Source organism: Gallinula chloropus (assembly GCF_964237585.1).
Source record: "Gallinula chloropus genome assembly, chromosome: 4".
NCBI lineage: Eukaryota > Metazoa > Chordata > Aves > Gruiformes > Rallidae > Gallinula > Gallinula chloropus.
The window spans coordinates 39,293,912-39,310,358 of NC_140088.1; the positions used below are offsets into that span (position 1 = coordinate 39,293,912).

Sequence of the window (16,447 nt, forward strand, 5' to 3'; positions counted from 1 at the left end):
ATTTTACCTCCAAAACAAAAGAACACAAAGCAGATGCTTTGGGATTAGGTCTTTTTGTCCCTGACAAGCTGAACTACTGCCCTGGGATGGATGCCGACAAGCTGGAGCAAATTCAAAATAAAGCACGTGAAGCTTGACATGGTATATACACAAGAGGACTGGCTTACGGGTCGTCCATGAAGTCGTAGATCTCCCTCATAGCCACACCTCCCACATTGACAAAAAAGACAAGTCGTAACAGGACCAAGTAGTGTTCTGGTGGCATCCAGAGGACAAACTTCAAGTAAAATGTGTTCATCTCTGCCAATAAAAACTGAAAAAAAAAGACATTTTAATTACATTCAGAAGACTTCACACTGAATGAAGCCTGGAATCTCCCTCTCACCCTGCACAACTCCCCCCACTGTTTCTCCAACTCAGTATGACTGGGTGCACCATCATCAGTTTGCAATCATGTCCAAGAACAGTTGGATTTCAAAAAATTTTCTGTGTTGGAAAGAGGTATTAAAAAACCCACAACAGAAACCTGGACAAGCACTGCCTCTAATTATGAACAAGTTTATCAGGACTTTGAAGGGCCTGCAGAATAAATGTAACAAATCCTAGAAGCAACAACTTGTCCTGTCACTATCACTTAAAACACGACTGAGGGAAGCTCAAAATAACAAGAGGCATAAGCAGTACATCCCATGGTTTCTGTTTGGTCCCAGTTTCGGGGTTTTTTTTAATGCAGTTATGTAAATGTCAGTGCCAAAGCCAACTTAGGAGAATTGGTTATACATGTACAACAAAATATTCTGCCCTGGCAACATGATTTGGTGAGCTAGTAGACCCACGTTTCTCACTTCAAAGGAAATAACAGCATAAAGTCTTGTTTAATCCAAAAGAGTGAGCCAATACCTGAAGCTGCTTATAAACTGCCAGCTGAAGTTAGGCTTTGCTGAAGGAAACATTGTTCTACCAAAAACTAGTATAAATTCAATGGAATCTGAGCTGCAAAAATCTGTTCCAGAAACACTTGGTTCCTTTAGGGTGCCAGAAGCTGGGAGCATGGACACAGTAACTGTTCGGAGAAACACGTACTTCTCTACGTGGGCACATTTACTTTGCTTCTCCCATAAACTACAGGAACCTCAGAGAGTCCGATGTGGGATGTGAACATGGCAAATGCTTTATGTAGCAGGAATCAGGTGATGTGAACATGTATGAACTGAGCTTGCAAACTGCCTGGCAGTGGTTGCTGGCATGGCCATATGCTGCTTGCTTGCCCACAGGCAGTGCATTGTTCCTGAAGCACGCTCGGGTCAGCCACTGGACATCGGGACAAGTCCAAATGTCACTATGAGCGAGGGAGGGGGGCGGTGGGGGCTTGCCAAGCTGAAAATGTGTCCCACTCAGCAAACCGTAACAGGGAACTTCACTGGACAGACCCCAAAACAAACCACTGCCAGATTTCCTATTCCTCGTGTTCAGAGATGTTTAAAGGTACACTGTTCTAGCAGCTGTTAGACACACAGCTACATCCTGCACTGCAGCGGTACCACAGCGGTACCACACTGCAGCGGTACCACAGCAACTGGTTAATGCCCATTGTCTCTGGCATCAGTAGAAGTGTCACAGGGGGTCTTCTGGTTAAACTCCAGAGACGTTGAACCAACACAAACCCAAACTGCTCAGCACAGAGCTGAGCGACATCCCACAGACACCACAAAGGCCAAATTCCCCACTGACAAGAGGCAGGAGAGGGGAAAAAGCACTGAAACTGCCCGGTTTATCCTCCATGTCAGTGTCATGGGTGCTATACCTGTGACTGCAAAATGTGTTATGAATTCAAGATGACACGCTGCCACAATATGAAGTCAGCCACGCAGATGGCTGGGGGGAGGAGCCAGACTGCCAAGACTCCAGAAGGCAACTTTCTCTTCTGTCTGTAGGGGCGAGGCTACTTTACCTGAACTGGTCAGGCTGGAAACTGTTGACACTATCAAGTGCTACATGTTCAGTGAAACAAGACCCCAAAAAACCTATAATACCTAAATTTAAGTCTGTATAAAAATATTATCTGAGGGAAAACTGTGTGTTTCAGAGCTGTGTTGCTCAGGGCTACGATGCAGAGTCCTGAGCTCCTCTCCAGCTGTGATGGGTCTGCTCACAAGTAGAGAAACACACCACTTCCATCTGCAGCCAATGTTTTTGATAGCAGCTGTTACCTGCTGAATTATGGGTACATCATGCCAATCAACATTGTTCAGCAAGCAAGAACAAATATTTACACAAGGAGTCTGTCAAGCATACCAGAGACACGGAAACAGACACCTTTTCTGCAGGACTCAGAACTCAGCCTCAATTGAGACACCAGAGTTCCAGCCTAAGGCACCATTTGCAGTGTTGCTCCAGTGCTACAAAACATCAAATCAAATGATATAGCAAAGATAGAAGTTTCCTTACTACAAAGATGATGCCACAAACTGCTAGCCATCTGCGCAAGCTGGATGCTGGCTTCCACTCAAATTTGACCCAGCTATATGGAGTGAACTGGAAGACAATTCTCTTCATTTTACCTCTGGAAAAACAAAAAAAAGCAGAACATGTTCTTGCAACTTTAAGAAACAGCACATAAGAGACATCTACTAACATTTCCATCTGAGACGCCAATTCACATACACAAAATGCCTCCATTTACTCCATTAAAATTACTACTTAACGAGAATAACATTCTGAGTTAGAGAGAAGCCTGTTATTTGGGCTATCATGTTACACTTTAATGCTCTACACCCACTGGAGTAAGCAGTTCCCCAGTTCTGCCTTGCTCAGCAGAGACACACTGCAGAAAAGCGTAGTCCATTACTCGTACAAGACTACAAGGGATTTATCACAGTTCCAAGTTTCAGTGTCCCAATTACTACAACGTTCTGGTTAGTAGGGAAAGCATTATTTGCACAAGGACCAAATGGATCCTTGCTGTGAATAAAAGAGTATGAGCCCAGTGCGGATTCCCACATGTCCTTTAAGAAGTTCATTAAATAAGCTCATTTCCACCAGATGCCCTTATTCCCAGGCATCAGGCAATGCTCCCGACAGGCAGGTGTATTTCCAACCATCTCATTTGCAAGTTAAATAAAACTCTCACAGACAAGCTTCCACGCTGCAATAAGAACCTCAGGTCCCCTAAATGCAGATGAATTCTTTAATTCACAGTACCCCTAACAGGACAACCCTCCAACAACCAAGACAGGCCCAACCTTTGTGCTGTACTACCAGTTGTGGAGTTACTTTCGACACCAACTTACTTGTACGTTGGAATGTTCCAGAGTCCTTGCCATTTGTAAGTTTTCAGAGAAAGCCAAGACAGAGTCTTCATCCCGCAGTAAATTCCTAATCCATTACATAAGATCACATCCATTATCCACTGAAAGGAGAAAACCACTGTGATGCTGGAGAAGAAACACTAAGGAAGATACTATAGGTACATGTACACACAAACACTCTGTCACAAGGACAGAGCATTCCCAGAGAAGAGGTCATGAGCTGTCAGGAGAAACAGTCTCAGCTGCCCAAGTCTATTCAAGTAATGTAAAAGTGTTCCACAGACGATGGCCACAGATTCTCTTTTGCTGTATTAATGTGTTACAGAACAGACCTATTCCCACTATCAAGCTCCACTCCTTCAAGGGAGAACTTCAGAAACACACACAAGAGAACATGTTCCTTTGGATTGGGTTTTATGATGCTCAATAAATACTCTCTATAAGCTTTGGGTTGCCCACTGAATAAATGACTTCTCTCCAGGCCCAAGATATGAAATTAAACAAGAGATTTCTCCCCATGCTGTTACTGCCAAGCATTAGTTCTGGAGATGGAGCTCTTGAGCTGGAGAAAAATTAGCTGCCCTCCACATTCAAAGCAGCAGAGCACATTGTTAATTTCTTAAGAAGCTTCTTTGAAGGCAAAACAGCTTTGCTTGATGTCTTCATACATAATGCATTTACTTTTATAAATACAACCATGTAGCAAATCATTACAAGCTTGGGAAAGAGCTTGTACTGTAAGAATAAAGCCAAGCCAAAATAATGTAAGACCCATAGCTGTGTGCCCTGAATGCAGATAACTGATTGCTCGGGTAACCAATTTACATTTCATAGCAAAACACAAAAAAATAATTAAAAAAAAAGAGCAGAAAGTGTGTCACTAAGCTACAGAACTCGCTTTTTTTTTTTTCCAGAGAAACTAGATCACAGTAGTCCCTCTGGCTTGAAAAAACAGACAAAAGCAGTATTTTAGGGCAAGAACAGTTACTGACTGTCACGTGCAAAGACCACGCAGCTTTTCAATAAACCAAACCTTTATCTTTTAAAACCCTTTTATAAACTACACCAGAAATTCCAAACACAGTAACGTGTGCTGTTTTCTGAAAACAGGGAAGATAGGTTTGCACAGGAGGAAGAGCTGGACACAGATTGCACCGAGTCTGGCTGGGCTTTTATTTAAACAGGTAAGAAAAATCACCATCCAAAACTTCATACAGAAAGTTTTACCTTTCTCTTAATTTCAGATTTTATGGTTTGCACCATCACTAAACATTTGAAAATGTTCAGGTAAAGCTTTAGATTCTTTCTCTGGTGCAAAATGAACCAAACCCAACATTTAATCCCATGCAATAGTTTGAAAACCCACAAAATTATACTAACAGCAACACAGATATTACAAATTCAGCCTGGAGAAGCAGAATGCTCCTGAACTGCAGCAGTCACACACTTCCTAGGCCACACACACACAATATAACGTAGTTCTCACCACTTCCTACCCTCTCCCTTTAAAGCACAGACTTCCCTTTAGGCAAATATATTACAATCTACGCAGTACATACATGATCCCACCAACATTCACTGAAGTTCGGCAGCTGATGTTCCAGGCTGTACTCCAGAAATTCAAACATGACACTGATGATCATACACATCCACCAGTCTCGAATCATCAATGTCTACAGAAAGGGAGAAAATAAATGTCATCTGTGCTTTTGAAAAGGAAAAGCAAAACAACAGCTCTAGGTTATTTTTAAACTGGCCTGAGCTTTTTCAGTTTATTATATATAACGGTGGTCTTGTAGGGGGTAAAAAAACCCCACCAAGATAAGCAGGGCAAAAGAAACTTAGCTAGTAAGTTTCCTAAGGCTCAAAAAGGCCAATATCCAGCCCAAAGTAATCAGAAAAACATGTGCTGAATGTGTTCTGCCAGAGATAAGCACAACTGGAGTTCCTTCCACAGTTGGTTGGTACCAACTCAAGAGTAACGAGCATGAAAGTGCTACACATTTAATGATTTAAAATCCAGATTCAGATGCCACTGGGAAAAGCCTGCCTTGGAACAGCAGCAGTGTGTCACCATGCCCTGCCATCAGGGTGGTGGCAGTTTCACTGCTGCCTTCAAACACCATCTTCCCTATGCTCTACGTTCAAAGGTCATTCAAGCATTCACATTGCCACGGGAGCAAAGATCATTACTTGCACTGACCTGAGCTCAGGACTTAGGGTGGAAAAGGGAGCCCGTCAAGGTACCTTTGGAGAGAAATGAGGTGACCTAACGTGGTCAGGAGGGGAAAAACAAGCCTTTCACATATTACAAACACTTGGTCTAGTTCACAGATGACTGCCTACTATAATTGATCGCAAGGACTGGCATTACTGAAAAAGAAGCAGTCAAGCTTTAACAACAGAATAGCACTGTAACAGAAATGTAACAGAAGACCCATTCTTACTTTCAGGTACCAGCCAAAAAAGTGAGCAGGAACAAATCCATCCAGTTTGTCCTATAAACCAAGAAGAGAACATTGGTCACTATGCACTACAACCACTCACCCTTACTTTTTCCCCTAGAAAATGCAGCGACAAACTTCCATTGTTCCTCATATAAATAATAGAAACATTTTTGAGTTTCTTTGTTCTCATTGAACAAACAAGCTATCTTCAAAGCCAAGTAAAAAAGTGTAAGGGGCAGAAACTGGAATCAGGATTGTCAATGCTCAGTGTCACCTCCCAAGGGGACAGAAGCAGAGCAGGTCTAAGCTGGAGCAAGATCATACATTCCTTCATCAGATTCCCACCTTGTACCTTGCAGAGCCGTTTAATCTCACCAGCCCTGCTGCCACAAAGCCCTGGGCAAAGCATGTCTTGTCTCTTCCTACTTGTGGTGCTAGGTAGGAAAGGACAGCTGTAATTGCTCTCAAGCTATTCCTGATGCACCAACGACTTACATGGTAGACCCCAAGGCTTCAGTGCTCCTTGCTACACAAGCGCTAACAGTCAGCGAGTTGTAAGTAACCCAAATGACTTCAAGTGATCTGTTTGCTAACCAGAAACAATAACCTGACCATTTCTGGTATTTGAAAAGTACAACTTACAGTTTGCTTGGCGACACACAACTTTTGAACTGCGTGTCTCAAGGTGGCTGCGAGTGCGAGATCTGTTAAGGACACAAACCCAGACTTCTAGGGAAAAGGTCCACACCAGCAGTCTGGGAAACAAGGATTGTGGAAGGGTTCACCCTCTCTCCTGGGCAATGTAATTAGGGTGCAGAGAGACACATCTCTATCTGATCAAGAGGACAAGAAAGCTAACGAGTCAGTCATGACCTCATTCCCAGCTCAGAAAGACTCATGACTGCACTTGGAAGAGTTCAATTAAGCAACCTTTCACCAAAAAAACATCAGCCTCATTAGCAAGGAACTTTATTGGTCTCTTACCCAGATGTTGTGAAATGGATCTGTTTCATTGCCAGGATCATAAATAAGGCAGTTGCCACCGTAGTCTCTTTCCGGCAAAGGAACACCTAAATGCGGATCGATGTACTTCATAAACTGTCTGCCATCCTGCACAGTCTGCAAAAGGAACAAAACCCCATGTTTCCCTCATTAAGCACTAATGTACAGGACCCTACGAAGATAACTAAGATCAACCTTGTATCCTCAAGCGGGTGTGGGGTTTTTTTTAGATGTATTGCAGCACAACATCCAGACCTCGGCGCATCACACAGCATATACGCCTGACTTCCTGGGCATCTGATGCAAAATGCTAAGGCAACAAATGACCAGAGAATGACCTTAAGATTTCTTAAAGATGAAAAATGAGAGTTCTTGAACTCTGCTTTCTAACCCACTCCTCTACCTCCTCCTTCCCCAAAGCTTAGCACTCAAACTGGCAAACACTTTGTCCTTCCTGCTGACCCTCATGCCCTTCTCCCCTCCTTGAGCTCGGGTAAAGGAAGAGCAGGCTGCATCTCAGGAAAGGACCCAATTAACACCTTCTTCCCCTGTGGTATGGACCTCCTTGTTTCAGTGCACGCCAACTCCTGCGGGCTGAGCATGATGATGGGGTGCACCATTAGCAGGGGCAGCGCCTGTGGGTGCTCAGCCCCCATCCAAGCCAACAACACACTGTGTTTCATGGCAGAAAAATGCTGGTGCAGCTCAAGGAATAAACAGCCATTTCAAATGAGGTCCCACTGACAGCACCCCTAATAAACTTGAAGGAAACAGCAAGGAAAAAAATTAGCAAAATATTAGTTCTAAACAGCGACCATAACTTGCAGCAGTTTACTAGGAACTCAGGCACACACACACGCACTGAGTAAGTATTTCTCAAAGAGATTGCTCACTGCTGTGGTCAGTGTTTTACAACACAAGTAATGGGACATCTACATCAGACTAGCAGACAGTAGAAATGGGGCAAGGCCAAAGTTTCTTAATAGCAACAATAATAAAACTATAGAATAAGCCCACTAAAGTCACATATAACTGTAAGACAAGTTTAACTGAGCGAGCTTGGGTTTACTTTTATGGAAGTTTAATCATGTACAGAATCAGCGTGACTGTAACCTCATTTAAACCCGTGTAAGTAATCCCATCGTTTTAGGGGAGCTGAGCCACAGCTAGTGAGCGTCCTTAACAACCAAATCCTGGCCCATAACACGCGGCCAGAGGAAAGCAAAGCAGGTCCAGGCTTTTCTGTTAAAATTCAGAACTACAACAGTGCTGGCACATAAAAATAAAGCATATTGTTCAGTCTGACTGCAGCTAGTCAGGAGCATTGTTTACAAAGATACCGGGGAAAAAAGTAAGCGTGGGGTGTCATCAAACAGTAAGAACATAAGAATAAACTTCAACTGAGTTTTGTTGTTGATTCCTCAGAGGTGAGGAATAACAACAAAAAAAGGCAAGACAGAGCTGCTCGTGCATGGGAAAGGGTCAGAACTCCACTCCCTTCCAAGCACAACAGGCAGCCTGAAAGAAATCCTAACGAGACACTAGGGCCCTGCGTAAGGGTTTACACTGAACCCCTAAGTTACAGAATGGGACAGAAACTCACATGGTTGTTTACTGATGCTACTGAGAACACATTCCAGCTGCCCACTGAAACAATGAGCCAGGCACAAAAAAGACTTAAAAAAAAAAAAAGAAAACAAAAGGACAGTTTTGTGTTCTTAGAAGAGCTTGGCACTGACTTTCAGGGAGGCTCTAGGAAAGCCAAGCAGAAGTAGTAGTGCTGGAACCAAAGGAAATCTTTGATTAGCTGGAACAGTTTTATCAATATTAAAAACTTGTTTACAAAGCAAACACCCTACTCCAACAGATGACAGACCTTGACACCCCTGAATTCTAGCCCTACTTCTGCAGAAAGTTGAACAAGAGGAATTTCCCCCATAATCCATGGCTCTGAGAAACAAACAGCTGGTAGCCAACTTCAACGAGTCACAGAATCACAAGGTTGGAAAAGACCTTTGAAGATCATCAAGTCCAACCAATCCCATCCTAAGCTAAACCATATCCCTAAGTACCTCATGTACCCTTTTTTTAAACACATCCAGGGAAGGTGACTCAACCACCTCCCTGGGCAGCCTGTTCCAGGCCCTGACAACTCTTTCAGTAAAAAAAATTTTTCTAATGTCCAGTCTAAACCTGCCCTGGCACAGCTTCATGCCATTTCCACTTGTTCTATCTTCTGTCACCTGCCTGAAGAGACCATCGCCCACCTCTCCACAACCTCCCTTCAGGTAGTTGTAGGTGGTGATAAGGTCTCCCCTCAGCCTCCTCTTCTCCAAGCTAAACAGCCCCAACTCCTCAGCTGTTCCTCATATGATTTGCCCTCCAGCCCCTTCACCAGCCTGGTTGCCCTTCACTGCACTCGCTCGAGGACCTCAATGTCCTTCTTATGGTGAGGAGCCCAGAACTGGACCCAGCACTCAAGGTGCGGCCTCACCAGCGCCAAGTACAGGGGGCACAATCCTCTCCCCAGACCTGGTGGCCATGCTGTGTCTGACACAAGCCAGGATGCCATTGGCCTTCCTGGCCACCCAGGCACAATGCTGGCTCATATTTAGCCTTCAGTCACCCAACACCCCCAGGTCCTTCTCGGCCTGAGTCCAATAGAGCTGAGAACAAACACAAGAAGCACCAATTCCTGGTCATCTAACCTAGAAAAACTCTTGCCTTCTTATGGACTCATTTAAGAATGCTCACTGAGGTGTCTAACCTAGGCTGAGACTAAATGGATGTCAGACAAGGTGAAATAGTTTTATAACATTGTAATTTTTCCCCAACCTAGAGGTCTTGTTAAATAGCACAATGATTCACTTGCACAGAAATGCAGAGCATCTCCCGTAGAATCCTGAAGACCACCACTCTGTACCCACACTGAACTAGTGTTTAGTGACTAGAGGTCTAAGCCACTTACCTGAAAGAGTATAAAGATGAGGAAGAGCTCGTACACAACGCTGACACACAGCCAAAACCTCCAGTACGCTACAGAAACAGACAAATGGGATGTTAGCAAACTCTCAAGCTGAACAGCAACGATTAATTTACTGTAATATAACTAACAGTTGAAGGGATGTTCCCACCAAGAGATTATAAGCCAACGCTCTGTAAAGCATTCACCACCCTTCCAGAGGGGTACGCCCAGAAAGGCTCTTTGACTCCCAGCCAGGCTGCTACAAGCATTTGCCAGGACTGCTCAGGAAACGACCAGGATCTGTAAGAGCAGAGCAGGATCCACAAGTATGCTTCAACCCAACAAACTCAATCTTTCAGAACTGGGAGGTAACAATATCTGCCACCTGCAGCCCTTGGAACAGAATTACACCTTTCCTGAACCAATATACTTACTTTCTCCATGATCTCACGTGACCTGACCTGCCCCTTTGGTTTTATCCCCAGCCCTATCATGGCCACAGCACTGTGCAGCTCCTGCCTAGGCACTGCTGTGACAGGCAAGACCAAGATGGGCAGGAGGAGCCTCTCACTTTTACTTTGTGAGCACATCTTTTTCTCCTGAAGACAAGGTCGCTTCCACAAGGGGCAGAAAGCATTCCCAAATATGGAAACCTTTTCACTTTTACTAGTTATTTAAAAAAAAAAAACAAAGTACCAAAGGTTTAGCAGGTGCTAGACAACACCTATGAGATCATCCGAAACTCCTCCGAGTAAGAGAGACATCACACAAAACTCAGCTGTTTCAGAGCCTGCAGTCACCTTTCACCCTCCCCAGAAGTGTGAGTGCAGCTCTTGGTACACCAGAAGCAACACCTGAACCTAAAGGGTACACCGATGAAGCCTCTGTACACTTCCATCTCTGCCACCGCCTCCAGCAATGGGCTCTGACTGTCCTGGGCACAAGCTCTGTGGCCCACAGGCTGTATTACTGTCCCCGGTTCACCCTGCTCCACCCAGAGACTGGTTTGGCCTTCACGCCATACAGCAAGCTGGGGGCTCTGCAATCTCATCCAGTGCCTCTGTAAGCTCCTGCAGAGGAAGCAACGCAGAGCCAGTGCATGTACAGACAGAGCGCTCCAGCATTTCTGCCTCCCCACATCCAAGAGTTCACACGAGGTAGTTCGGCACAGCTTGACTCATTCCAAGTGGGCACTTCAATCCCTCCATAACATCACGTACTAATCGCTCTGGAATGACTTTAATAGACTTTCCTTCAGGTGTTTCCTGTTTACCCTTACGAAGCAGAGCTCTCCTTTCACGCTTGCGTCCAGGAGATAGTTAGCATTGGGTCAGGACAGCCGAATGGCTGAGGACACGGCGAGCACGGACAGGGTTTGCCATCAGACCCAGAACCTTCAGACACAATTTGGGCATTTATCTCCATCTGAACTCCAAGGCGATGTAGGTATGTCAATGTTTAAAAGCAGGACCATGACATGAACAATGAAAGAACTAAACACAAACTCCAGGCTTGCAAACTATACTTATCAGGTCAGAACCTGAAACCAACTAGCCGCGGTGTTGCAAAGCTTCACGGACCCTTGTTAACCCCCCAAAACAAAACCACACGTCACCTTGGCCCAGTTCAGCCTCAGGGAAGAAAAAAAAAATTTTTAAAAATTCCACATTTTAAAAAGAAGTATCTAACAGCCTGCTTCTGACACCATCATTAAAATAGACTGAGAAGTGAGAAGGTATGACTTTTTTTCAGCAAAGCTGCTAAATTAATTTCATCAAAACAGCCTACTTTACACTTCCAGGGAAAAAAGGTGAAAGAAGAAAGGCAGCTGTGGCTGGGTAACAGGAAGTTCTGTAGCAGCTTTCACTGGAAATTTGGAACTTTTAAGCTACTTAAAGTCTACAAATCAAGTTGTCATTTCTTTATGCAATACAATGAAGTGCCTTCTTAGGGGTCAGTCGTTAGGAAACCCAAAGAACCCTCTGAACACACCTTACGAGGTGGTTTTGCCCCTTGGTCTCCCTGGAGGAAGGGAAAGCGGAGCTGAGCCCACCCTCTGCTTGGGGAGGCAAGAGCTAATGCCTCCTGTGCTGCTGCCCTTACACACACCTTGTAGAAAGCATGACTTGGGACTTCAGGATTTCCTTCAGGTTTGATTAAACTTTTAAATCCAGAGGCAAATTTCAATTGAAGGAGTGACAAGAGCATGATCCTGTCTTTCTAGAGTGCAGCTTAGAGGGAAAAAAAAAAGCCCAAGCAAAACACCCCTCCATCAGTAAAGGATTATTTGGAAGAGAGGAACCTTTTCCCCAAACCAGCACCACCATGCTGCCAAAAAATACTTCAGGCTTTTGACTGGGAGTCTGCAGCATAAAAAAAGCCACCACTGCATTTCTAAGTGTTTAGAAAAACTGGTTTGCATTTGATAAGGTGTTTCCTATCCCATCCTATAGTGACTGCATACCTTGAAGAGCGAGCATTACGTTCAAGCCAGAAGGAAGAAATAACCTTTCATTAAAGCACTTCTCCAAAAAGAACTGCACATTGCTTCCTTAAGACATCACCTTCAGACTAGGAGCCTTGAAAATGCTGAGGTTTTTCTGAGCTGTAAAGCCTTAGTGACAGATTTTACATTACTCACAGACACAAATGTGACTAGTTCAGATAGAAGAGAAATCTAAAATCTTTCTCCAAGCTTTTCCTCCCCCATATACACAACGTTCTGGCCACAGATGACCTGCAGCCACACAGTATGCTCAGCACTACTTCCTAACAAAAAAAAAATAAGATGTGGTTATAATCTAGCAAGCTTTCTCCCCATCTGACACAAGTACCCCAGAGGTTTTAAAGACTACTTTGTACACATACAGCAGGAACAAGATGCTTTCAAAGCTGTACTAACATTGTGTTCTCTCTCTTCCTGCACTGGCCTCAGCATTAGTTATAAAGTTATTCTTGGCATACCTCTAATACTTGTTTTCCTTAAACGCACTGTCACTATGATCCTCTCTCAAATTAGGATGATCTTTCTGATTAAGCAGGCTTCAACTGATCATCTACATACCTGATAGCTTAGTGATCACTGTGCTCAAACACTAAACTGTTGCCATTGCCAGGAGCCAGAAGCCAAACACTTCACAGAATGATAGAATGGTTTGGGCTGAAAGGGACCTCTAAGATCATCTACTTCCACCCAACTGCCATGGGCAGGGACACCCCTCACCAAAGCAGGGTGCTCAAGGGCCCATCCAACCCGGCCTTGAACACCTCCAGGGAGGGGGCAGCCACCACTTCCCTGGGCACCCTGTTCCAGTGTCTCACCCCCCTCGTAGTGAAGAATTTCTTCCTAATATCCAACCTAAATCTACCCCGTCCTAATTTAAACCCATTGCCCCTCATCCTATCACTCCCTGCCCTTCTAAAATGCCCCCTTCAGCTTTTTTGTAGGCCCCTTCAGGGACTGGAAGGTGCTATAAGATCTCCTTGGAGCCTTTTCTCCTCCAGGCTGACCCACCTAAACCATTCTCTTAGCCTGTCTTCATAGGAGAGGTGCTCCTGGCCTCCAGTCATCTTTGTGGCCTCCTTTGGACCTGTTCCAACAGCTCCATGTCCTTCTTATGTTGGGGACTCCAGAACTGGACACTGTGCTCCAGGTGGGGTCTCACAAGAGCAGAGGGCAGAATCCCCTCCCTCGACCTGCTGGCCACGCTCCTTTTGATGCAGCCCAGGATATGGTTGACCTTCTGGGCTGTGAGTGTGCATTGTTGGCTCATGTTGAGCTTCTCAGCCACCAGAACCCCCAAGTCCTTCTCTGCAGGGCTGCTCTCTATCACACCATCTCCCAGCCTGTACCGATGATGAGCACTGCCACGACCCGGGTGCAGGACCTTGCATTTGTCCTTGTTGAACCTCATGAGGTTCACATGGGCCCACTTCTCCAGGTCCCTCTGGATGACATCCTGTTCTTCCAGTGTGTCAAGCGCACAACCAGCCCCTTATCTCAAGTTACCAACTGAGGGTCGAGTCTGACCTACACCACCTGAAAGGCTACATGAGGAAAGAAAGAAGCTATGTGCCCAAGCAAAGTGCTTCTCTTAGAGCTGCTAAGTGGGTGGAAGCTGCAACACACTGATCAGAAGTCACACAGGACACGACAGGGAGAACTGTCTGGCGTGCACAGCAGCAGGAGCCTGGGCTGGCACACGCCTGGGTTGGCACAGGCCTGCTCAGATTACCACCCCAGAGTACAAGGTTTTTCCATTGCACACTCAGGTTCAGAAGCTTCACCTGTGACCTCCGAGTTGCAACGACCAGGAGGTGGGACAACTGAGAGTAAGAGTGGCAGGAGGGTCCTTCAGGCTGGTCCTAGCTCTGTGTTGGCACTTCTGTATTTCTAAATGTGACGCCAGGACATGTCAAATGCTATGTCAGGACAGAAAAATATGAGCTGCAAGCTCAGCTCGTCCAACCCTTAAATAGTTATTTATTGCCCCCAGCCAGGGAAAAAGCTGTCAATTAATATTACTATCCCAATAGACCAATACATTTATGCAAACCTAGTGGTGATGATCCAAACTGCCAAACTGCTAAATGAGTTGTCAGGAAGGTGCAGATCATACAGCATTCCCTGGAAAAAGTTCTGACAAAAGGATTTCTTCTTTACAGAATTACAAGACAGCCAGCTGTTCCATCCAGCTTCTCCAGCAGCCTGTTCTGCCCATGCCTCCTCCCCAGGAATTGGCAGAAGACCTCCAGCTCATGCCAGCTCGTTTCCAGCCCCTCAGCCCTCTGGCCTATGGGCTAGTTGAGAACTTCATGGTTTGCTCTCCAAATGGCTCTGTGCTGTCACACACGGTGCATTACTGCAAAACAACTGCTGGGAAAGGCTGGGAATATTAAAAGCTATTTCTCATGGCGTTAATAACTCATGGAAAATTTATTTTCAGTTACAACATGGGCATGTTACCTTGACAAAGACAATACAGCATCACTGACCTCTTACAAAACCAGGCTATTGGCATGTTCAAGGCTCCATAATAAGATTTGACAGTAAAAATTAAGAACATATTTTATTTGCAACTACTGAAAGTGTTAGCATGCTGACTGCAGACTCAATCCATGATGTGCATCACGCTCCTCAAATGTGGGCACTTACCCACCAATAAATGGACCCTCAAGCAGAGGGGGTAAGACTTCTCCCCTGTAAAATATTGTTCCTTGGGATTAGGCAGCGTTCCTGCTTTGCTAGGTTTGGATGGAGGCCTTGAAGGCAATGCTTTACAGAAAGGAAACAGCAAGTGACATAAAAAGCAGGCTAAGTTTGCACAGAAGTCTTGCCTAAATAATCATACACACTTATTTTCATGATAGTTCTACTAGTTGGAATTACAGCAAGGCAACTGGTGTAGGTCCCTGTAGTAAATTATCAGCTGAACTGGGGGAACTGTGAAATCAATAGAAAACTGGTAACACTGGATGAGGTATTGGCTAGAGCTGTCATTGCCCATAATACTGAAAGGAAGGCCAAAACCCCCTAAAAAATAACCATCTTGGATGGATACCACTTCTGTAGCAGCAAAGATCAGTTTCCCTAATGGCCTTAGTGAAAAGTAGGTTAATAACTCAAAGCAGGGAAGGCAGGGACAGCAAAGAGAAAATCAGATGATCTCAAAGGACCAGACTAGAAGAGCTGTTTCACAGTTCAGAAACAGGAAGGTTACGATACAGAGCTGGCCAATGGGGTGCTGCCAGAGGGGCATCAGCAAGCATCAACACTGCCACAAAAACCAGAAGCACTCTCACATCTGCAGTGCCCCACACAGCTCTGGACAGATACTTTCAAGAAGAAAAGTCAGAGCAAGACACAGGAAGAGAAACGTTACAGGGAAAGCAGACTTAGACTGAGTGGGGAGACTGAAAGCCAAACTTGTTGCGTCAGCAAAATTTGTTTGCTCTACAAAACCAATGGTGTGTTGACAAACATGAGCTGTGTATAAATACATCAGGGGGATAAACACCTCCTAAGAGCAGCTATTTAAATAGAACAACACCACTAGCCACAAAAAGCAAACAGAAATATAAAACGCCTCTGAGCTGGTCATAAATTGGCACGCATATGCTGAACAACAGGGGTCCAAAGCCCCCCACATAAGCAGGGTATAAAACCTAGTTCCTCTAAGACACAGCTTGGAGAGTTCACGTAACAGATCCGATGGGGCTACGTGTGACCGCAGTGACCCGACGGAGCTGAAGGCTTCCTTCTGCCCTATAAATGGAAGCAGCGCGCACCAGCGCCCTGCGCTGCAGTTCCTTTGGGATGAGATCTTTCTCCTGGAACAGCAGCACGAGGCTAAGGTCAGAGACTCGACTGCCTGATGGGAGCTTCCCAACACATCTCCCGTAACTGGAGACCTGACTTTCACTAGGTGCAGTGCCGTGTCCTCTGCTGCCTGCAAGGGCTGCCCCACGGGGCAGGTACAGGGAAGGACCACCATTCTGCTCTAAACAGGCACCTAAATGTCATCTTGTGACTGTGGAAGTATTCACTATCCTGACACAGCCCCTGAAAACCACTCTTCAGAAGATCATCCCATTAAACAAGCTAGGTGAAGTTATAAAACCAAAGAAGTGAATGCACTCACTATTGGAGTGACTGAACACACGGGAGCTTCTTCAACCACCCTGTTCATGGACAACTTGATTCTGCTGAAAGATACCCAGTCCCA

At 45.1% G+C, this 16,447-nt stretch overlaps 1 protein-coding gene across 1 annotated transcript in view; it reads right to left on the bottom strand.

The window, feature by feature from the left end:
- PTDSS2 (phosphatidylserine synthase 2) overlaps positions 1 to 16,447 on the bottom strand; it is a gene marked incomplete at its 5' end in the record, with an annotated part of 42,817 nt that overhangs the window by 8,305 nt on the left and 18,065 nt on the right. The window contains 7 exon segments of the mRNA XM_084262723.1: positions 168 to 313; positions 2,449 to 2,563; positions 3,291 to 3,409; positions 4,868 to 4,981; positions 5,756 to 5,806; positions 6,740 to 6,874; positions 9,726 to 9,793. Of these exon segments, the coding sequence (XP_084118849.1) occupies positions 168 to 313; positions 2,449 to 2,563; positions 3,291 to 3,409; positions 4,868 to 4,981; positions 5,756 to 5,806; positions 6,740 to 6,874; positions 9,726 to 9,793 (748 nt within the window).